Source organism: Lampris incognitus, chromosome 3 (assembly GCF_029633865.1).
Source record: "Lampris incognitus isolate fLamInc1 chromosome 3, fLamInc1.hap2, whole genome shotgun sequence".
Classification (NCBI taxonomy): Eukaryota; Metazoa; Chordata; class Actinopteri; order Lampriformes; family Lampridae; genus Lampris; species Lampris incognitus.
Window position 1 is genome coordinate 374,143 of NC_079213.1, and position 24,959 is coordinate 399,101.

At 44.3% G+C, this 24,959-nt stretch overlaps 1 protein-coding gene across 1 annotated transcript in view; it reads right to left on the minus strand.

Annotated features, from left to right (window-relative positions):
• The window catches only part of LOC130110470 (thyrotropin-releasing hormone-degrading ectoenzyme-like), a 373,072-nt gene that overhangs the window by 145,391 nt on the left and 202,722 nt on the right, over positions 1-24,959 (minus strand). The window contains exons 10-11 of the mRNA XM_056277578.1: positions 17,534-17,712; positions 4,838-4,926 (exon numbers count right to left, since the gene is read on the minus strand). Coding sequence (XP_056133553.1) covers positions 4,838-4,926; positions 17,534-17,712 — 268 coding nt within the window. The remainder of the gene's footprint in view (positions 1-4,837; positions 4,927-17,533; positions 17,713-24,959) is intronic.

The window sequence follows — 24,959 nt, forward strand, 5'->3', positions numbered from 1 at the left end:
CTACCAGATAACTCCGATTTCACTGGCTGTAGCTCCGTCTGAATGGATGCGAAATTCTCGGTTGAGACGCTTTGAAGCTCAGTTTTAAAAATAATCGTCATCTCGTTGCGAGGGGGGAGTAGATCAGCTCAGCCTTGAAATCGGGGGATGCAACATCCCCTATAGATCTTTGACAGATGACGTCACACACAAGCGCGCTCTGAGTCAGCCGCCATGTTTCTGGTATTTCTGTGGTAAACGCTGTACTCTACTCGGAGCATTTTCCTCTCATTCGCTTTCTTTTTTATCGCTAAAATGGTAATAAAAGAAGACACACAACAGACACACACATCTGAGAATCCACGTTGAAAGGGTAATTGGAAATGTTTGTCAGAAGTATAAAATCTTAACATGATACCTCCATGTGAAGGTGACGCAGTCACATTTTCAGATAAGATTGTCACCGTCTGTTGTGCACTGACAAACCAGTGTCCAGCTCTAGTTTAAAAGTGTGACGTGTGCTGATGTTAGGCTCAGCCTTTCACTGCACCATTCAAATGACTACAGCTGTAATATCAATCAAACATGTACATATTCAAGTAAAGGATCTGAATACTTGCACCATTGTCACCAACAATAAAGTGGAATAAGTTGACTTTTCATAAATGTGTTCTTGACTCTTTCCTTGTTATCAACATTTTCACAGCCAGATGACGTAAGGAAACCAAATGTTATCAAAGTGCATGTATTGAAGTTCATTTAATTATGTATTTACAAGTATCTGAAGTTCATCTGCACAATACAAACAAATAAGTACGGTACATGCTTCTGTAACATAAGCAACGTAAACAAGTTTTTCTAAACATCTAAGCATCTTTTGTCCTGTATCTATGGCAGATGTGTGTGTAAGAGAGACATAAGTAAAAGAAAGAGCGTGTCTTCTTTGGTCAGTCAACTTGCAACAGAAGGCTAGTCCATATCTAAATTACGCAAAATAATACAGCAATTCAGATAAAAGAAGACACACAACTAACCCTAAACCTCTGTGTCAGATGTTTGGCATGTTCTTTCCTGATTCCCTGCAGGAGTAGAAATCCCTTGAAGTGGCATCTGTCTTGCACCCTGAGTGAAGTAACAGCCTACAAGTTCAGGGAGACACACATGCTCAAAGAAGTGCTGTGCCTTTTTCAAAAGAGCACTCCAGAGCTGTGGGTCAGGCGCGACACGCAATACAGCGCAGTCTTTCGAAGTCCACATAACAAAGTCACAGTACTCTAGATCAGCCACAAACATTTGTGTCTGGACCTACTTGTAGTATGGACTACCCTTCTTAAGCTGTAGCTCTCCATCCACTACTTCCAAACAGAAGTGTCTGTCACTGCATGCCTCCTTGACAGTGCTCTCACGGTGCTTGTATGGGCACTTTATCTTAATGCAGCCTCTTCAACAAGCAGGCGCACTGCACCATCCCGTCTGGCGATGCCCCAACCTGAGGAAACTTTGGGTTTATGATGAAGCCGCACTCAGTCATCTCTACATCACAGTGATGTTTCTCAGCCTGCACTCTATATTGTCTTCTTGCATTCTCCTCATTTTGTCTTCCCCATGCAGTAGCAGCACATTTGTTCAGAGGACCGCTGTTGGGATAACAAACTGCTTTCACTGTAGACAGTGCAGGCTTGTCCAAGTCAGACATGAAGACTGAATGCATATTTGATGTAGTTATCCTTCCAATGCGGAAGTCATGCCAAGATGAGGATTGGTGCTACTTTCTGGTTTGTCTTTCAATGAAGTGTGCCTGCTCAGGTGAAATGTCTACCTTACTTGTCAAGTATCCAAAGGAGTTAAATCAAGTGCAACTGGACTTGGTATATATCCGTGAAGACGTTTCGCCTCTCATCCAAGAGGCTTCCTCAGTTCATGCCTTTCTGACTAGACCAAGCTAGTCTGACTGGCTGCTGATGAGACTCAGAATTTATCCTCTTTGGAATCGTTGTCAGAGCTATAGATGTCCGTGGCTCTTTGTGTTCCGATGTTTACCAACGCCCGTCGCTAACAGAGCCATAGATATGAGTGGCTCTTTTGTGTACCGATGTTTGGCCGCACCCGTCGTTATCGGAGCTATTGATTTGCATTTGTTTAGCAGCGATGGTCGTTGGGGGTGTTAGTTTCGACTTCATTATTCAGTGGTGATGAGAGTCGTTGGAGCCGTTAGTGAGCGACTGTTGTTCTTGGAGGCTAGGCTTCTTGAGTCTCCTGGGTAGAGATGAAAGGACGGCATTGTAAGTGGGAGATAGGTGGTGTCGCAGACCTCCTCCTCCGTTGAGGGATGGTTTTTCCAGTTTTGCATAGATGGCTTCGTTCACCCCTCTTTCAAACCATCTATCTTCTCTGTCCAAAATGTGTACGTTGTTGTCCTCGAAGGAGTGTGTCTTCTCCTTTAGGTGTAGATAGACTGCTGAGTCTTGTCCTGAGGAGTTTGGCCTTCTGTGTCGGGCCATCCGTTTGTGTAGTGGTTGTTTGGTTTCTCCTATGTATAGGTCAGTGCAATCCTCATTGTATTGTACGGCATACACCAGATTGCTTTTTTGGGTGTGTGGTACACGGTCTTTGGGATGAACCAGTCTTTGTTGGAGTGTGTTGCTGGGTTTGAAGTAGACCGGGATGCGGTGTTTGTTGAAAATTTTCTGGAGTTTCTTGGAGACCCCAGAAACATACGGGATGACTGTGCTATTCCTTCTGTTCCTTTTGTCCTCGTCGCTCACCTGGTTGGTCTTTTTGGAACGTGTTGCAGTTTTCACAAAGGTCCAACTGGGGTAAAAACCGCAACATGAAAACTGCAAAACTGTGAAAACTGCAACACGTCAAATGTGATGAAGCAAACAATAGTGCCCTGAACACCCAAGCAAACAATAGTGATTATCCTTTTAGTGTGCAGCCCTACTGGAGATATAGCTCCCACCATAGCAGATTTTTCAACATGACAAACAGCAACCTGCACAGACACCTTCTGATGATAAAGAAAGGTAGAGTGGTCTGTCATCGGTATAGCAATGGTAAACTAAGCTGTGTGGAGAGATGATTGGCCTAGCGGTTCAGTATAAATAGTAAAATGGAGTGGACTGAGTACGGAGCCTTGAGGCACACCTGTTGTAACTCATAAGGCAGAAAAAAGACACCATATACCTCCATGATACTTAATATGACCTCCCAGTCAGGTACAATTGCACCAATTTTATTGCTGTACTGACAGTGTCCAGGTCCATCTACGTAGACAGTAGAATCTGGTGATTCACTGGGAAAGATGAAGCAGAAAGATGAGGGAGAATGACAACTGATGACAGGGGCAAGGTTTGGGCTGAGAGGAGTGCTTCAGTAATTGTAATAAGATATGTTCCAGTCGAGTGATTACTCTTAAGATGATGAGATTGAGCACCTCACATCATGGTGTACTACCAACAATCTTGTCCTTAATGTGCAGAAGACAAAGGAGCTGATTGTGGACTTCAGGAGGTCTAGAAGCTGCAGCCACTCCCCCATACACATCAATGGGGTGGAAGTGGAGCGTGTTTCCAGCTTTACATTCCTTGGAGTCCACATCAGCGAGGACCTTTCGTCGACATTAAACACCCAGGCTCTTGTGAAAAAGGCCCATCAATGCCTGCATTTCCTGAGGAGGCTGAGGAGCACCCGTCTACCCCCCAAAATTCTCACCAACTTCTACCACTGCACCATAGAGAGCATCCTGACCATCTGCATCTCAGTGTGGTAGGGCAACTGCACCTCAGTAGACCAGAAAGCTCTGCAGCGGATCGTCAAGGCGGCCCAGCATATCACCGGTACCCAGCTCCCAGCCATAAAAGACATTTATCACAAACGCTGCCTTTGAAGGGGTCCGAGCATCAGCAGCGATCCCACCCACCCCAACCATGGACTGTTCTCCCCCCTGCGCTCTGGGAGGCGCTACAGGAGCCTCAGAGCCCGCACTACCAGGCTCAAAAACAGCTTCTTTCCACAAGCTGTTGCCCACCTGAACCTGGCTACCCACTGAATGTCTGTAGATAATTTTAAATATTTTGTACTCCAGCTCTTTTTTAACTTATTTTTAGCTTTTGGTCTTCATGTATATATCTTATACTGTGTTTGCTGTGTTTGTCTTTGTCTGTCTTGCACTGTTTGGTGAAGCCACAGCCCTCATTTCATTTTTAACATGTGCCTGCACATTGTTTTTAATGACAATAAAATTTAATTTAATTTAATTTAATTAAAACCAGACAGATTTGGATAATATTGGTTGTAATGAGAGAGGAGAGCTGATTGCATGCTGCAGCAATGATACCAGATAGGAATGAACTGAAAAGGGTGAAAAGATAGTAGTGATGCTGAGGGTGATGGGCTGAAGGAGGGGCGGCAGGATAGAATCAAGGGAACAAGTTGTAGGTAGGGTTGATACACCAAATATTGATTGAAAGCTATCAATAACTAACTGTACAATATACCGTCCGCCATCACACGTTCAGTCTACTCTGCTTCCACCAACACTCTATACTTACACTACTGACAGTCTACTACCAGTCCGCTAGCTAACAATCTAAAACTCAATTAGTAGGCTCGACTAGAAGACTAGACACTCCACTAAAGATCTACCAGTCTGCTAACAGTCTGGTATCACTTTGCTAACAGTGTACTAATACTGCATTAATGCTGTAAATATATAATCAGTATATGGTCAGTATATGGTAATATAGTCAGTTTGTTATGAAATTTTACCCGTCTTCTTCTTGTGTGACTGTACTTGTGTGACTGCAACTGTGTTTCTGTAGTCTACCTTTCTTTTTGTGTGACTGTAGCTGTGTACCTGATTTGTTGTTTATCCAGAGGATCTTCTCTGATGAGATGCTGGAGACATTTCCCAAAGCCACAGTCAACGGAACCAGCCACTGAGAACTAGATAGAGAGAGACAGGCAGAGAAAGAGACAGACACAAAGAGACAGAGAGACAGAGAGAGAGAGAGAGAGAGAGAGAGGCAGACAGAAAGATGCAGAGACAGAGAAGCATAGAAACAGAGGGGGAGTGAGATAATAATAATCTTCTTCTTTCAGCTTTTCCTGTTTTTCAGAGGTCACCACAGCAGATCTTAGAGTTTCCATCAGGACCCTGTGAGGCCATTGATAATGCAGGTGAGTGAGATAATAATAATAATAATAAACTGTATTTATATTGCACATTTCTAAACAACATTACAACAACAGGATAAAAAAGGCACATAGTCAAGATAAAATAACGAAAAACAATAAAAATATAGGACATAATGCCAGATGTGTGCCAAAGAACAATGTAAATCACAGGCAGGATAATATCACAAGCACATCATTACAACATAGAGAATTAGAGCCGATAAAACAAAGATTAGGATAGAAAGCTGATGAAAGAAAAATATAAAAATAGAAAGAAAAATCTAAAATTATAAGAATATAAGATATAAACTTCTTAATGCTTTTATCCAAAGCGACTTACAGTAAGTGCATTTAACGTAGAAAATCAGGAGAACTACTAGTCATCAGAGGTCATAAGTGCATCTTTTCTCCAAACAAGCATCTAAGAGCGAAACCAGTGCTCAAGTAAAAGCGCAAGAAAGAGGTTTTTTTTTTTAATGAGTGAATACAATAAGTGCTAAGAGCAAGTAACAGGGTAGTGGTTCTTGAAGAGGTGAGTTTTCAAGATGGGCAGCGACTCCGCTGTCCTGATAGCATTGGGGAGTTCATTCCACCACTGTGGGGCAGGACAGAAAAGAGCCGTGACCGGGTCAATCGGCAGCAGGGGCCTCTGAGCGACGGGGCAACCAGGCGTCCCGAGACAGCAGAGCGAAGTGGTCGAGCGGGGGTATAGGGCTTGACCATGGCCTGGAGATAGGAAGGAGCTGTTCCTTTCTCTGCCCTGTAGGCTAACACCAGAGTCTTAAACTGGATGCGAGCAGCTACTGGGAACCAGTGTAGGGACATGAGAAGGGGAGTTGTTTGGGAAAATTTAGGGCGGTTGAACACCAGACGAGCTGCAGCTTTCTGAGCAAGCTCCAGAGGTCTGATGGCCGATGCCGGGGTGCCAGCAAGTAAGGAATGGGCGAATCCTCCTGATGTTATAGAGGAGAAATCTGCAGGAGCGAGCAACCGATGAAACGTTTACAGCAAACGACAGTTGGTCATCTAGGATCACTCCCAGATTCCTCGCAGTCCAAGTTGGCGTCACCACGGTGTTGTCAGTGGTGATGGCCAGGTCTCGGTGCGGGTAACCTTTCCCCGGGAGGAACATCAGCTCTGTCTTGACCAGACTGAGCTTCAGGTGGTGTGTCGCCATCCACTCCGAGATGTCAGTCAAGCACGCAGCAATGCATGTCTCTACTTGTGTATCAGAGGGAGGAAAGGACAAGATCAGCTGGGTGTCATCGGCATAACAATGGTAAGAGAAGTCATGCGAGTGAATAACAGAACCAGGGATGTCATGTACAGGGAGAAAAGGAGACAACCCAGAACCGAACCTTGTGGACCACCTGTAGTCAGTCTGCGAGGCTCTAACACAGATCCCCTCCACGTCACCTGGTAGGAGTGACCCGTCAGGTAGGTTGCAAACATTGAGAGTTCAGAGCCTGTGACAGCCAGCCCCACGAGGGTAGAGAGGAGGATCTGGTGGTTCACTGTGTCGAACGCAGCTGACAGGTCCAGGAGTATCAGGACAGAGGAGAGAGAGTTTGCTCTTGCAGAGTGCAGCGATTCTGTCATTGCAAGGAGGGCCATCTCTGTCGAGTGACCCGCCCTGAACCCAGACTGGTTGGGGTCCAGGAGGTTGTTCTGGTGGAGGTACAAAGAAAGTTGGTTCAAGACAGCACGTTTGAGAGTTTTGGATAGAAAGGGTAGAAGGGAAACCGGTCTGTAGTTTTTGATGTCAGAGGGGTTAAGAGATGGTTTCTTGAGAAGAGGGGTGACTCTAGCAGTCACCGAGAAGGATAAATGCAGAGTCATCAACAGGGAAGTGTGTCAAGCCCCTCCAGAAACTCACCAAGGGGGCCTGGTGGGCGGTACACAACCACAGTGGTGAGTTTGACTGGATAAGAAGCCTGAAGATGGAAAGCATCCTGCCTGGAGAGAGGTGTTGATGAGGTGGGTTAGAAAGGGAAGGAGTTCAGGTACTATAGACTGAAGAAGAAGGGAGGGGGCCAGGTCAAGGGAACATGTGGTGGGGCGACTGGATGTGATGAGGTTGAAGACCTCGTCGGGGGAGAGGGGAGCGAGGTGGGATAGGGTCGGACGTGGAGAGGTGAGGGAGGGTGCAGAGGGTGGGCTAGTGCAAGGAGCACTAACTGGGTGGTGAGAAAAGAAGGATCTGATGTTGTTTACCTTCCTGTCAAAGAAGTTATCGAAGTCATCAGTGAAAAGGGAAGAAGTAAGAGGAGGAGGTGGGGGCTGAAGAAGTGTTGAGAATGTTTCAAAAAGTTTCTTAGGATTAGAGGCAGAGGATAGGATTTTAGAGCGATATAAGGCAGCTGTAGCAATAGAAATGGATGAGGAGAAAGTGGAAAGAAGAGATTGGAAGTTGAGAAGGTCCTCTGGGAGTTTGCCTTTTCTCCATTTGTGCTCTGCCACTCTTAGGCTCCATCTGTCAGTACTTACTGAGTCGGACAGCCAAGGGGCAGGTGGAGTTGTGTGTGCAGGCCTGGAGGTGAGGGGAAAGAGATTGTCCAGAGAAGAGGAGAGGGTAGAGAAAAGATCAATAGCAGTGTCAGGGGGTAGGAGAGAGAAAGATTCAGGTGTAGGGAGGATAGAGGTAACGGAGGAAGAAAGATCAGTGATGGAGAGAGAGAGTAGAGGTGTCTATGGGTGGAAACCAGGTGGGTAGGGGGAGGGGCTGAGGGGGGAGAATAGAGGGAGAGAGAGAGTAGGACATGAAATAGTGATCAGGGGAGTAACAGAGAGATTGGAAATAGGACATTGTCTAGTAAAGATAAGGTCCAGCTGGTTGCTGGCTTTTTGGGTAGGAGGAGAGGGTGAGAGGTCAAGGTCAAAGGAGGAGAGGAAAGAGAGAAGAGGATCTAGCTTGTCAGTGGGGATGTTGAAGTCACCGAGAAGGCTAAGTGCAGAGTCATCAACAGGGAAGTGCGAGACAAGTGTGTCAAGCCCTTCCAGAAACTCACCAAGGTGGCCTAGTGGGCGGTACATAACCACAATGGTGAGTTTGACTGGATAAGAGACAGTAACAGCATGAAATTCAAAAGAGGGTGGAGGAAATTGTGGAATGGAAATGAGAGTATTTCCATTTCAGGGAGATTAGCAGGCCAGTACCACCACCCCGCCTCCCAGCTCTGGGAGTGTGAGAACAAGAGTACATATCTGACAGAACTGCGGGTGTGGTAGTTTTATGGCATGATCCAGGTCTCAGTTCAAGAACAAGAAAGTTGAGGGAGAGCAAGGATGCGTAGCCTGAGATAAACTCAGCTTTCAGCATTGCAGACTGGCAATTCCAGAGCCCTCCCGTCACCACTTGCTCAACGTGAGTGGAGAGAGTGGGCTAGATGAGATTGGTAGGGTCACAGCGCCTAGGAGTGACCCAACATCTATTCCAGCCCCGGGAAGAGGAAAGGACAGGAATGCGAAGGAAACACATAGTCTATACTAAGTACACAAAATACAGATGACTGACCGGATCTAAAAAGAGCAGTCCTTGCTTCACGAAGTCTTGGCTTGAAAAAGTCGCGCTTGCCTTTGTTCACTCCAGCCTTCGTTCAGCCTAGACCTGTTTGCCTGACGTTTCCAAGTAGCAGCAGTGATTTAAAGAACACTGATTATTAATTGTCTGCAAGGAGTGCAGGCCACACCCTGGCCACTTAACACCCAATTGGCCAAAGAGGTAAACTGAAAATAGGCCTATTGCTCACAAACTGGTCACTTATGTAAAACTCTATCAAACCTCATACAACACTATTAAAACTGCAAACAGCAAGTTACCAACGAATATATTTATAAGCTAAAAGGATAACTAAGTCGAAACAGCTAGGCAACAAGAAATATTTAAGGACACACTAGATGAAAAACCTTTACAGCTAGAATAAGACAGCTACAGCTAGAATAAGATCCCACTAGTTCCCACTAGGAACCAGCAGCAGACCTATAGAGATAAGCACTAATACTCAAGCAGCTGGAATAAGACTAATAGCAACTTTTTAAGCAAGAAAGATGATACTTACTCTATTCTAGATGAACCAGCAATTCAGAATCACTCCAGAAGGTAAAATGCACACCCTTATAAACAATACAGTGACTACAGGTGTCCCCACCCTTATAAACAATACAGTGACTGCAGATGTCCCCACCCTTATACACAATACAGTGGCATGACAACCCAAATCAACGACCAGTTTCATATGCAGATATGGGCGTGACCATTAACTAGAGTTACAATGGTCATGTGTACTATCCACAGAGGATTGGGGAATGTTTGCAATCACAGCATTGTAAGATGGTGACAGACGTACTCTTGGGCCCCCCTCGGTTCCGAGATTGTTGTTCCTGCTTCACAATGATGGCCTCACTGACTCCCCGTTCAAACGAGCGTTCCTCCCTATCAAGGATGTAAGTAGTGTCCGGGTGGTGTGATGGTCTATTCCATTGCCTATCAACACGGGGACAGCCGGTTCGAATCCCTGCGTTACCTCCGGCTTGGTCAGGCGTTCCTACAGACACAATTAGCCATGTCTGTGGGTGGGAAGCAGGATGTGGGTATGTGTTCTGGTCGCTGCACTAGTACCTCCTCTCGTCGGTCAGGGTACCTTTTCGGAGAGTACGGGCAACTGGGGGGAATAGCGTGATCTTCCCACGCGCTACGTCCACCTGGTGAAACTCCTCACTGTCAGTTGAAAAGAAGTGTCTGGTGACGCCACATGTATCGGAGGAGACATGTGGTAGTCTGCAGCCCTCCCCGGGTCGGCAGACAGCGTGGACCAGCGACCGAGATGGCTTGGAAGAGTGGGGTAATTAGTCATGTACAATTGGGAAAAAAGGGGGGGAAATCAAAAAAAAAACAAAAAACAAGTAAAGTATGTTTTATTTCTTCCCCAGAGGGACAATTGTTGCGTAGCAGTGGCAACATTTAAACACACAAATCCTACCCAGAAAACATAAGGCAAATAAATACAAATAAATACGGTAAAACTTTATTTTAGGGGGTCGGAAATTACCTAGTAATTTCCTAGTAATAAAATGGAAGACTTTACAGGTAATTTTACAGCTAACACTAACCCTAACCGTAACCCTAACCCTTACCCTAACCGTAAACCTAACTCTAACTGTAACCCTAACCCTTACCCTAACCCTAATTACAAGGTAATTTCAAGCTTATTTCTAAGAAAGTACGTGATAATTACCACTCTATTAATACTCCCTCTGACCCCCTAAAATAAATTGTAACAATAAATACAACATGTATTGAGGAGAACAAAGCCAATGAAAAGCAGCAGTAAACAGTGATAAGAGTGTGTATCCTGGTGGAGATGGTGTTAACAGCGTATCCAGGTGGAGCTGGTGTTCAGTGTGTATCCAGGTGGAGCTGGTATGACCTCTTACTGGGAATAATAATAATAATTTTATTTATAAAGCACCTTTGCAAAACAATGTTAGAAACTGCTTCACAAAAAACAAAAAAAAACAAAAAAACAAAAAAAAAAAAACAAAAAAAACCCCCCAGATAAAACCAGACAAGGCAGGAATAAGAGTAAGATCAAATAAGAGTAAAAATAAAAACAGTAAAAATAAAAACAAATATCAAACATTTGTAAAGGCTTTCATGAAAAGAAAAGTTTTAAGACGAGATTTAAAAGAAGCTAAAGACTTAGTTCGTCTTAGCTCAGCAGGAAGAGCGTTTCATAGTGTGGGGGCTCAAACAGCAAAAGCTCGATCACCCTTTGTAACCAACCGAGACCTGGGAATAACTAGCAAGGCTCCATCTGCAGACCTTAATGGTCGAGGGAGGACATACCAAGTCAATAAATCACAAATGTATAAAGGAGCAATACCATTTAAAGCCTTAAAAGTCGGCAGTAAAATTTTAAAATCAATTCGAAATATAACAGGGAGCCAGTGTAGGGAGGCAAGCACAGGAATGATATGGTCATGCCTCCTTGTTCCTGCAATGAGTCGAGCAGCGGCATTTTGTACCAACTGCAGATGGTGGAGTGAGCCCTTGCTGATACCAGAATAAAATGCATTACAGTAGTCGAATCGAGAAAAGATAAAAGCGTGTACAACTTTTTGCAAATCGGCAATTGATAAAAATTGCCCAATTTTGGAGATTAGCTTGAGTTGGAAAAAGCATGACTGAACAGCTGTTTAATTTGATTGTCAAAACTGAGGTTAGCATCAAATATTACCCCAAGATTCCTAGCAGCCTGTTTAAGACTACCTGACAGACCACCACGATTCGTAGCAAATGGACTGATGGAATTTCCGAGACCGAACAGAATGACCTCAGACTTACCGTCATTAAATTTAAGAAAATGTTTGGACATCCAGGATTTAATGTCGGTGAGGCAAGCTGTTATATTAAATAGGGCGCTAGGATCAGTGGGTTTTAGTGGCATGTATAACTGAGTGTCGTCAGCATAAAAATGGTAGCGCACATGGTGATTTTGAATGACCGGGCCTAAGGGCAGCATGTATATAGAGAACAGAAGGGGGCCAAGAACTGAGCCTTGAGGGACACTACAACTCAACTGAGCCACCGAGGAGGTAAAGTTACCAAGAACAACAGAAAAAGTTCTGTTGGTGAGGTAAGAGTGTAATTAGTTAAGAGCCGAGCCCTTGATGCCAGCCCAAGTCTCTAAGCGATGTAGGAGGATGTTGTGATCAACCGTGTCAAAGGCAGCATGAATGAAGGAGAATGAAGGAGTGTTGGTATCTACTGGTTTTGACTACTGGGTATTTGAAGCGGGAACCAGAAGGCAAGGTGTGAAACTCTAGGTGCAGGGGGTGGTGCTGTCAGACAGGAGGGATTCTGCTTTCCTTAACACCCGCTTGTTACATAAACCAGACAGACCCTTCTGTTGGTACCTGTGATGCTATTGCACACCTTGACCACCGTTGTTAGTGCATTTTTCTGTGTAAGGTTGAGAAAGACATACCAAACAATAAGAGAAAAATTAATAACCGACTCAATAAAAGATCTGTAAAACAAAGTCATCAGGGACCTGTCCACACCCAACTTAGCCAGCCTCCTCAAACAAAAAAGGCGCTGCTGGCTTTTTTTTTGCATAGCAAATAGGTATTACAATCACAGTTCAGCTTATTATCAATTATAGTGCCCACGTACGTACTTGTATGACTCAACAATGTCATCCTCCTGACCATTAATCTTAGTGTTGACCAGGTTGGAGGGATTACGTCTAAATTCCATACACATCTTTGGTCTTAGTCTCATTTAATTTTAAAAAAAAAGCTTCCTGACACCATTTGGAGAAACAGTCTATGACAGGACCATGGGACATTTCATTCTCCTTCAGCAGACTCACAACATTCACTGTGACATCTGCAAATTTCACAATGTCATGATTTTTGAACCCACTGTGGCAGTCATTAGTGTACAGGACTAATAGGAGAAGAGAGAGGACACAGTCATTAGTGTATAGGACATATAGGAGATGAGAGAGGACACAGTCATTAGTGTACAGGACATATAGGACAGGAGAGAGGACACAGTCATTAGTGTACAGGACATATAGAAGAGGAGAGAGGACACAGCCATTAATGTACAGGACATATAGTAGACGAGAGAGTACACAGTCATTAGTGTACAGGACATATAGGAGAGAAGAGAGGACACAGTCAATAGTATACAGGACATATAGGAGAGGAGACAGGACACAGGCATTAGTGTTCAGGATTGATAGGAGAGCAGAGAGGACACAGTCATTAGTGTACAGGATATATAGGAGAGGAGAGAGGACACAGTCATTAGTGTACAGGATGGATAGGAGAGGAGAGAGGACACAGTCATTAGTGTACAGGACATATAGGGGAGGAGAAAGGACACAGTCATTAGTGTACAGGATGGATAGGAGAGGAGAGAGGACACAGTCATTAGTGTACAGGATATATAGGAGAGGAGAGAGGACGCAGTCAATGTACAGGATTGATAGGAGAGCAGAGAGGACACAGTCATTAGTGTACAGGGCGGATAGGAGAGGAGAGAGGACACAATCATTAGTTTACAGGATGGATAGGAGAGCAGAGAGGACACAGTCACAGGGCGGTTATGAGAGGAGAGAGGACACAATCATTAGTTTACAGGATATATAGGAGAGGAGAGAGGACACATTCATTAGTGTACAGGATGTATAGGAGAGGAGAGAGGACACATTCATTAGTGTACAGGATGTATAGGAGAGGAGAGAGGACACAGCCCTGACGGGAGCCGGTTGATGTGGAAGTCAAGCCAGAAAAGTGTCCATTCACTCTCACTCTCTGAGATCCGTTGGTGAGGAAGTCCAAAATCCATCCAACAATGTTGGTGTCCAACCCAAAACGTTCCACAAGCTTCTGCACTAGCAGGTGAGGCTGTGTGGTGTTGAAGGCTTACGAGAAGTCTACGAACAACAGTCTGGCACGGTTCTTACTACCCTCTAATCTACCCCACTGTACACTGTTTCCATAGATTGGGGGCCTTTTGGTGACAGGGTGACATATTAAAAATATAATTTGAAATAGGGCCTATTTGAACAGCACAGTGGGACAGTAGATGGCTACTAATGTTATCAGGGCCAGGGCTTGTTCCAACTTTACAGTGTTTAAAAGTATTCACAACACGCTGTACAGAAAAGAAAGCGACAGGTTGACTGGAGTTCAGTAGGTTGTGTTTTAAAACAGCAGTTTCCTTTCTAAAATCATGAACATCAAATCTTGAGTAAAACCTATTAAACTCCTGTGCTAGAGCCAGATCTGATGAAAAGCCACCTTTTTATTTGCTTTCTCATTTAAACCAACAATTGTCCTGACACTGTCCCAGGTTGAGCCTAAATTGTTATTGCTCAGTTTGTACTCAGCCTTTTGTTTGTATCCCAATTTAGCCCTCTTAATTTCCCGTTTAATTTCCTTTTGTAGGACAGTCAACACGTGCTTGAATGCACGTGTCTTCTGGTTAAATAGCACTTACAGGTTTTTGGTCACCCAGGTTTTACCATTAGGATAAATCCTGACTACCTTCTCAGGGATAACAATGTCCTCGCAGCATGATACCCATGAGCTGACAACTTCTGTGAGTTCATTAATGTCCCACGATGATTCGATGAACTCATCCCACGTTGTGCAGTCCAGACAGCCTTGCAATGTTAACGATACCTCCTCCGACCACTTTCATCTTCCTGGTGAGCACTTCTCCCCTCTGTAGGCATGTGTGGTATGTTGGTATAACATGCACACAATTGTGGTCCGCTGTACTCAGCGGGGACAGTGAGAAGGATCGGTAGGCTCCTTTGATAGAACCATAACACTGGTCCAGTGTCTTGCCATTCCTGGTTGGACAAGACACATAGGTATTTGTGAAAGCTCCTAAGACATTTGTCCAGTGAGCAGTGGTTGAAGTCTCCCAGAATTAAGTTGGGAGCATCAGGAGAGAGAGACTGTAGTTTCTGCACTGTCTGCGTGATCACTCACAACTATCTGCGGGAACTCCCGGGGCAGGCAGAATGGATGCATAGAAACAGAAAGCAGTTCAGTATCCTTGGTGCATAGTCACTCTCTTACTATTGTGTTTTTGCACCAGCGTTCATTATGTACAAGCAAACTCCACCACCCCGCTTCTTACCGGAGATTTCAGACCGTCGATCCGTGCGTATGGGTGCACCAAACCAATCTATCACCAGCTCCGCGCTGGTGTCCATCTGTCCAAGCCACGTCTCTCTCACGGCCAGGATACAGACTTCTTTAAACGCGTGTTGGTAGCGGACATGAGCCTGAAGCTCATCGGTCTTGTTACGGCGGGACCGCACGTGTTAGACAAAATAATGGAGGGCAGCAGGATACAAGACAAAGATTGGCGCTTCGCTCGCTCCCGCACATCACCCCTCCGACCGCGCTTTCTAGTATTTCGACGAGGTGGGCTAGAAGGACCTCTTTTATTAAATTCACGATCGATTTTACTACAAACTGATGTTATTACAAATGATGTTATTACCAACCTTCATCAAGGTTGGTAATAACAAAGACATAAGTGAGTAAAATGTTATTTATACAGCACTTTTAAAAACACACAGTTACAAAGTGTCGTACTGCACGCAATACAGAAAATACGGATAAATACATACAATAAATTGAATGAATATAAAACATGGCATGGGGAGTAACGGACCAAACTAAACACGAACCAAAACTGAAGCAGGGATAGGGATCTAGAGAAAGGCTTGACCGAAGCGATGGGTTTTTCGAAGCCGCTTAAAACAGTCCAAAGATTCAGCAAATCTAATGGATTGGGGAAGATTATTCCAGAGGCTTGGGGCTAAAACTGCAAAGGCGCAGTCACCTTTTGTTTGACAGTTGGAGTGGGGGATGGATAAAAGACGGAGGTTCGAGGATCGGAGTGGTCGGGAAGTGGAATGAGGAATGAGAACATCAGAAATGTAACGGGGCAAGATCATGCAGTGCTTTAAATGAAATCAATAAGATCTTATAGATAATTTTACAGGAAGCCAATGGAGGGATGCAAGAATAGGGGTAATATGGGACCTATGGCGAGTTCTAGTTAGCAGTCTAGCAGCTGCATTCTGAACCAACTGTACACGATTTAAAGTCGGTTGGTTGAGGCTGGAGTAGAGGGAGTTACAGTAATCTAGATGGGTGAAAATGAAAATGTGAATTAACATTTCAATATCCTTAAAAGACAAAATATTTCTGATTTTTGTGATATTTCTTAGCTGAAGAAAACAGGATTGGACAAGCTTAGTAACATGGTTATTGAAAGACATTCCGGTCAAACGTGATACCAAGATTTTTAGCGATAGGTTTGATGTTTGAATGAAGTGGACCAATCAACTGATCAATTGCAGTTACAAAGTTCTCAGGATCGATTAAGAGAACTTCAGGTTTGCCGGGGTTTAGATGAAGGAAATTAAGGGACATCCAGTCTTTGGTGCCAGCTAAGCAATCACGGAGGGAGGACAGTTGATTCAGGTTATTGGGTTTGGCAGAGAAATAGATCTGAGTATCATTGGCATAGCAGTGCTATGACATGTCTTGAAAGTGACTAAACAAATGACCCAGAGGAAGCATGTATAAAAAGAAGAGGATTGGCCCAAGGACAGATCCCTGAGGGACTCCATACAGAAGGAGTGCTGACAAGGATACAAGATTGTTAATACAAACATTAAAATATATATTTGTCAGATAAGCGCAAAGCCAATTTAATGCTGTACCAGAAATGCCAACCCAATTCTCCAACCTATCAAGTAAGATGGCATGATCGGTGGTATCAAAGGCAGCGGTTGAAACTAGGAGAATAAGAATATTGTATTCAGCTTTATCAGCCTGCGGAAAAATGTCATTGGACACTCTTAGTAATTCAGTCTCAGTACTATGCTTGTGACGAAAGCCGGACTGAAATTTATCGAAAATGTTAAGACCCTCAGTCAGTTGCATGATTTGTTCTGCAACATTTTAGAGAGGATTTGCAATGAGCCATTGGTAATAAAATATGACACAAGTATACATCAGACTCAGAAATTATTTTAATGCTAAGCTAATCAGCACTTATAGGCACATACAGCCGAGTATCATCAGCCTAGCAAATGAAATTTATTCCATGACTGCGTATAATTTGGCCAAGAGGTCAAATATAAAGAGAGAAAAGTAGAGGGCCAAGAACTGAGCCCTGAGGTACGCCATAATTAACGTCAGAGAATATTGATGTAATATTATAGCACACACGTGTTTTTCCAGATAAGTAGGACTTAAGCCAAGTGAGAACTAACCAGAGACACCAAAATTAGAGTTTATTCTGTCTAATAGTATACAGTAATCGATGGTGTCAAAGGCTGCACTGAGGTCCAGTAGTAGAAGTACAGAAGTGGAATCAGTGTCCATACCTAGTAGAAGATTGTTCACCACTCTGGTCAGAGCAGTTTCAGTGGAGTGACAGGCCCTGAAAGCCGATTGAAAATAATAGTAAAGAAGTAGTATTTTGTAGTTATAATAGTAATAGTGGTAGCTAAAGTTTTTGTAAAAATTCTAAAAATAAAATGACATTGTCATGACTTTTACATCTATGGCTGTGATTAGTGAGTCATTTCCTGCCTGGTCACCAACCAGGTAACCAGCTTCTATTAGAAGCAACTCAATAGTGGTAAAATAGAAACAAAACTCCAGGGCGCAGAAATAATGTGTGATTGGATAACCAGTGAATTCAATTCCTGACCACTGGCTGTTTGAATGACAGCAATTGTTATCTGGGCAGGACTCTCCACTATGTGGATGGATGCATCTCAGACAGAAAAAACACATAGAACCACGCCTCTTAAAATCTCACCTGCTGTTCCTTACTGTTTCCTGCCCATACAGGAAATGTTCCTGGGTCACAGTGATGTAGCTGCTGGGGAGCTCCGCCGAGTCATTCTTACTGATAGTGATGACAGGGTATCCCATTTGTAGAGTCCACCTGTCCATCATCTTACCAATGTCTATGTCCCGCCCCTCTGAGCGCATCGCCTGGTATGAGATGACGGAATCAAACATACACACATGCATGCATGCACACACATGCGTACACACACACACACACACACACACACACACACAAAATGATTTTTGTGTATATATAAACTGATAATTCCATTAGTTAGTGTCTCAACAACTCGTTGTGAGACCACGAGGAAAGTAGTCAGGGGGATTAAGGTACTGATCCAATCAATGTAATTAATTGGATCAGTACTGGAACATTCCACAGGTCATCAATAGCTTTTAGCCATCAAAATAAATCAAACATGAGAGTTAATATACTTTGACTAGACTTATAAACACTATTACTACTACCTCTACTTTCGGCTGCTCCCGTTAGGGGTCACCACAGCGGATCATCTCTTTCCATCTCTTCCTGTCCTCTACATCTTCCTCTGTCACACCAGTCACCTGTATGTCCTCTATCACCACTTCCATAAACCTCCTCTTTGGCCTTCCTCTTCTCCTCTTCCCTGGCAGCTCCATATTCAGCATCCTTCTCCCAATATACCCAGCATCTCTCCTCCACACATGTCCAAGCCATCTCAATCTTGTCTCTCTTGCTTTGTGTCCAAACCGTCCAACCTGAGCTATCCCTCTAATATACTCGTTCCTAATCCTGTCCTTCTTCATCACTCCCAATGAAAATCTTAGCATCTTCAACTCTACCACCTCCACCTCCTGTCTTTTCATCAGTGCCACTGTCTCCAAACCATATAACACAGCTGGTCTCACAACCATCTTGTAAACCTTCCCTTTAACTCTTGCTGGTACCCTTCTGTCACACATCACTCCTGACACTCTTCCTTACCCACTCCACTCTGCCTGCACTCTCTTCTTCACCTCTCTCCTGCACTCCCCGTTACTTTGGACAGTTGACCCCAAGTATTTAAACTCATATGCCTTCATCACCTCCACTCCTTGCATCCTGACCATTCCACTGTCCTCCCGTTCATTCACGCATAGGTATTCCATCTTGCTCCTACTGACTTTCATTCCTCTTCTCTCCAATGCATACCTCCACCTCTCCAGGCTCTCCTCCACCTGCACCCTACTCTCACTACAGATCACAATGTCATCTGCAAACATCACAGTCCACAGAGACTCCTGCGTGATCTCGTCCACCAACCTGTCCATCACCATTGCAAACAAGAAAGGGCTCAGAGCTGATCCTTGATGTAATCTTACCTCCACCTTGAACCCATCTGTCATTCCAACCACACACCTCACCACTGTCACACCTCCCTCATACATATCCTGCACCACTCCTACACACTTCTCTGCAACTCTCGACTTCATCACACAATACCACACCTCCTCTCTCGGCACCCTGTCGTATGCTTTCTCTAAATCCACAAAGACACAACGTAACTCTTTCTGGCCTTCTCTATCCTTCTCCATCAATATTCTCAAAGCAAACATCACATCTGTGGTGCTCTTTTGTGGCATGAAACCATACTGCTGCTGCTGATCATCACCTCTCTTCTTAACCTAGCTTCTATTACTCTTTCCCATATCTTCATGCTGCTGCTGATCATCACCTCTCTTCTTAACCTAGCTTCTATTACTCTTTCCCATATCTTCATGCTGTGGCTGATCAACTTTATACCTCTGTAGTTGCTACAGTTCTGCACATCGCCCTTGTTCTTGAATATCGGTACCAGTATGCTTCTTCTCCACTCCTCAGGCATCCTCTCCCTTTCCAAGATTGTGTTAAACAATCTAGTTAAAAACCCCACTGCCATCTCTCCTAAACATCTCCATGCTTCCACGGGTATGTCATCAGGACCAACTGCCTTTCCACTCTTCATCCTCTTCATAACTGCCCTCACTTCCTCCTTGCTAATCCACCGCACTTCCTGATTCACTATCTCCACGTCATCCAATATCTTCTTTCGCTCTCTCATTTTCTTCATTCATCAGCCCATCAAAGTACTCCTTCCACCTTCTCAGCACACTCTCCTCACTTGTCAGCACATTTCCATCTCTATCCTTGATCGCCCTAACCTGCTGCACATCCTTCCCAGCTCGGTCCCTCTGTCTAGCCAATCAGTACATGTCCTTTTCTCCGTCTTTTGTGTCCCTTGCAGTCTCCAATCCCTTTCAGATCGCACCTTCTACATAAGATATAGTCCACCTGTGTGCACTTTCCTCCACTCTTATACGTCACCCTGTGTTCCTCCCTCTTCTTGAAATATGTATTCACCACAGCAATTTCCATCCTTTTCGCAAAATCCACCACCATCTGTCCTTCCACATTTCTCTCCTTGACACCATACCTTCCCATCACCTCCTCATCACCTCTGTTCCCTTCACCAACATGTCCATTGAAGTCCACTCATATCACCACTCTCTCCTCCTTGGGTACCCTCTCCACCACATCATCCAACTCACTCCAGAATTCTTCTTTCTCTTCCATCTCACACCCAACTTGTGGGGCATAGTACGTGCTGATAACATTCAGCAATACACCTTCGATTTCCAGCTTCATACTCATCACTCTGTCGACACGCTCTTCACCTCCAGCACACTCTTGACATACTCTTCCTTCAGAATTACCCCTACCCCATTTCTCCTCCCATTCGCACCACAGTAGAAGAGTTTGAACCCATCTCCGATGCTCATGGCCTTACTCCCCTTCCACCTGGTCTCTTGCACACACAGTATACCTACCTTTCTTCTTTAACTAGACTTATAAACACTGATTTCAGTCAATAATCCAGTGCTATATATGTTTATGTTTATTTATCGGGATCCCCATTAGCTGTGCCCTAAAGCACCGCTAGTCTTACTGGGGTCCACATGAAAACAGTACATTTAATACATACATTTAAAAACAAGACAGAGAAAAACAAAAACAAAACAAACAAAAATAGCAAAAACCTACATTAAACTTTGCAGTACACATAAGTCATCATCCAACAGCAAAGAGACATAGATATATATAGAGACATACATATACCATGAGGAAAGGGCAGTCTTATCGATCAGGAACACATTCCAAATGACAAGTTTCAACCAGGAATTCTGATTGTTCAGAACGGGTAAAATTCAGGAATCAGGAATATTTATTTGTCGTTTCATTCCATGCACCTTCGCACATGAAATGATACGAAATATCGTTTCCTTCAGCCCACAGCAGTGCAACACAAAGACAAAAACACATATTCAAAACTAGAAACACATATTCAGTTGTAGTTTTTTGTAGTTTGAAACGCAAACTACCATAAACTACAAAAACACATATATCCAAAACCTGGCGGCCAGTCCGGGGTGTCTCCCTGTCTGCCGCCCAATGACTGCTGGGATAGGCTCCAGCATCCCCGCGACCCTGACAGCAGGATAAGTGGTTTGGGTAATGGATGGATGGATGGATCCACACAAAAAAAAGTCACTGTCCAAGACAGCGAACACCAGGATGACTGTCGGAACTGCCGGTCTGCATGGGCTAGCAATTAGCCTAGCCTGCCCCACTTCCGCGTCCTGTCAGACCACCCTCGGCGTTTCTTCCTCGGGTGCAGCTCCAGGCAGGTCCGTGGTCCCTGGACCCACCAGACGCAGCAGACCAGGCTCCCTCAGCCGATCCAACCAAGACAAAACTTAGACGCAGACGTGGACAAAGACACTACATAGACGGTACTGGGTGAGTCCACTGCAAACGTGAATTTGCGCCGCAATCTCCCACACCGGAAGCAGAAGACTTCCCATATTTCTATATATCCCATACTTCCCAAAAATTCCCATAATGCCCTGCAAACCCTGCTTTACTGGAAGCTATGCAAACTCTTTTGGCAAACGGGAAGCTAGTTTCCTGTTTTGTTTTCCTGGTTTATATTGTGTACATGTGTATGTCTGTGTCCTACCAGACAAATCATCATGACAAAGAGCTTTTTATGGAATAATGAACTGGCTTCTGTTTGACACAGACCACATGTTCTCAGTCTGCCGCTTTCATTTATTCATATTCATAAAACCACTGATGTGGATGTTCATTTTACACTTATTTTTTCCATTTTAGTAATATGGTCGTTTTACGAAATAACCAAAAGTAAGTAAACAGTGAGTCCATGCTCAGAGAAAGAGCTTCTATCTAATGTTTGTTGTTTCACTGTGTTTCAGCTCATCTGTGGCATGAATGAAGGTGTGTTTTTATCATTCAGACACATGACTGCAGTTTTCTAAGGCTAAAACACACCACCGGCCATAGCTGCATGCACACCGGCATGCAGCTATGGCCGGTGTGCATGCAGCCATGGCTGCATAGCTGCTTGCCGGTGTGCAGCTATGCAGCCATGGCTGCATGCCGGTGTGGTTTGCTGGTTGCTCCGCCGCAGACCAAAAGGCTCTCCAGAGAATCACCAGGACAGCAGAAAAAAATCATCGGTTGCCCCCTCCCTCCTCTTTCAGACATTACCCACAGCCGGACCCTCTCAAGAGCCAAAAGCATCATCAAGGACAATTCACACCCCGGTAACCACCTGTTTCAAATATTACCCTCTGGCATGCGCTTCAGGTCCATCTGATGCAAAACCAGCAGATTCACCAATAGCTTTTCCCCAGACGCAACAGTCGCACTAAACAAACATAGTTAACCCTCTCACAGCCACCTCTCGCACTTTAATGCCTGCACTTTATCCCATTGCTGCTCCTTTATTCATCTTGTCTTGCTATTGTGTACTTTATTCCATTGCTGTTTTATTCCATTAGTTTTTTTTAATCATTCTTGTCTTTTTAATGTGTGCTTTTTATTTATTTTTATTATTGCACCACAGTGGAGTTGTACTCCCAGTTTCGTTGTATTGAAAAGTACGATGACAATAAAGGCATTCAATTCAATTCAATTCAATTCAATGTGCCCTCTGTGAATCTTTTGTAAGCAGCACACACTTTCTCATCTATAAAATGGTACACACACACGCATGCAGATACGCACACGCACACACACGCACGCAGATACGCACACACACATTATGCTGCCCAATGGTTGAATGCGAGGCTCCGAGTTCCTTTTACAGATGTTTAATAGGCTACTTCCAACGAACACAACTCCAACGCTGTACAAACACCCAAACACCAAATGCCGTAGAACTGAAATTACACACAAAATCATTAGGCTAATTGGTACATTCATTCATAATTTAAAATATATTTGACTTCACAAATTATAAACTAAAGAAAAACATGGCTAATACTGACCACTTTTGCCTGCTTGTCAACCAATGGGTGGGGGGGGGGTTAAATATTCCTTGCGAGGAGATCTTCTGCTTTCAAATGTGTGCTTAGGCTACTCTTAAGAGGACAATCTATCTTTACGTTTAAGCACAATTTGTCCTTTCATTCGAGCACAATCTCTTCCACGGTGTGCGCTCCTTCAACGTAGTGACAACGAAAAAACTACGAAGCAGGAAGTGGAAATAAAAGATAAAACTGGAACTTAATCACTTAACCGGATTAATCACATTACAAAAGTAACGACTGCGCCTAGTGTTCGATGACTGCATTACACACACACACGCACGCACACAGAACACGCTGTGTGGGTGTGTAATTAGCAGTGTGTTGTATAGATTGTGACTCATGTTCTCTTTAGCCCTCTACGAAGGGAGAGAGGGAGGGAGGGAGGGAGAAATACAGTTAATTAAAAAATGTTACTGTGAAGAGAGCAGAAAAGATCGTCTCCCTTCCTGCTCCTCTGTCTGTCTCTCTAGCATGTAACAAGTCCTGACCCGTGTCATGGATTATTCTTTCCCATGTTGAGGGGCAGACACCATACATATGCAATACAACATGTTAGGAAGGAGGTCATCACTGTCCATCCAGCAGTACAACATGTTAGGAAGGAGGTCATCACTGTCCATCCAGCAGTACAACATGTTAGGAAGGAGGTCATCACTGTCCATCCAGCAGTACAACATGTTAGGAAGGAGGTCATCGCTGTTCATCCAGCAGTACAACATGTTAGGAAGGAGGTCATCACTGTCCATCCAGCAGTACAACATGTTAGGAAGGAGGTCATCACTGTCCATCCAGCAGTACAACATGTTAGGAAGGAGGTCATCGCTGTTCATCCAGCAGTACAACATGTTAGGAAGGAGGTCATCGCTGTTCATCCAGCAGTACAACATGTTAGGAAGGAGGTCATCACTGTCCATCCAGCAGTACAACATGTTAGGAAGGAGGTCATCACTGTCCATCCAGCAGTACAACATGTTACGAAGGAGGTCATCACTGTCCATCCAGCAGTACAACATGTTAGGAAGGAGGCCATCACCGTCCATCCAGCAGTACAACATGTTAGGAAGGAGGTCATCACTGTCCATCCAGCAGTACAACATGTTAGGAAGGAGGTCATCGCTGTCCATCCAGTAGTACAACATGTTAGGAAGGAGGTCATCACTGTCCATCCAGCAGTACAACACAACAAGTTAGGAAGGAGGTCATCGCTGTCCATCCAGCAGTAAAACATGTTAGGAAGGAGGTCATCACCGTCCATCCAGTAGTACAACATGTTAGGAAGGAGGTCATCACTGTCCATCCAGCCGTACAACATGTTAGGAAGGAGGTCATCACTGTCCATCCAGCAGTACAACATGTTAGGAAGGAGGTAATCGCTGTCCATCCAGCAGTACAACATGTTAGGAAGGAGGTCATCACTGTCCATCCAGCAGTACAACACAACAAGTTAGGAAGGAGGTCATCGCTGTCCATCCAATAGTACAACATGTTAGGAAGGAGGTCATCGCTGTCCATCCAGCAGTAAAACATGTTAGGAAGGAGGTCATCACCATCCATCCAGTAGTACATGTTAGGAAGGAGGTCATCACTGTCCATCCAGCCGTACAACATGTTAGGAAGGAGATCATCACTGTCCATCCAGCAGTACATGTTAGAAAGGAGGTCATCACTGTCCATCCAGTAGTACTACATATTAGGAAGGAGGTCATCACTGTCCATCCAGCAGTACAACATATTAGGAAGGAGATCATTACTGTCCATCCAGCAGTACAACACAACATGTTAGGAAGGAGATCATTACTGTCCATCCAGCAGTACAACACAACATTTTAGGAAGGAGGTCATCACTATCCATCCAGCAGTACTACATGTTAGGAAGGAAGTCATAGCTGTCCATCCAGCAGTACAACATATTAGGAAGGAGATCATTACTGTCCATCCAGCAGTACAACACAACATGTTAGGAACGAGATCATTACTGTCCATCCAGCAGTACAACACAA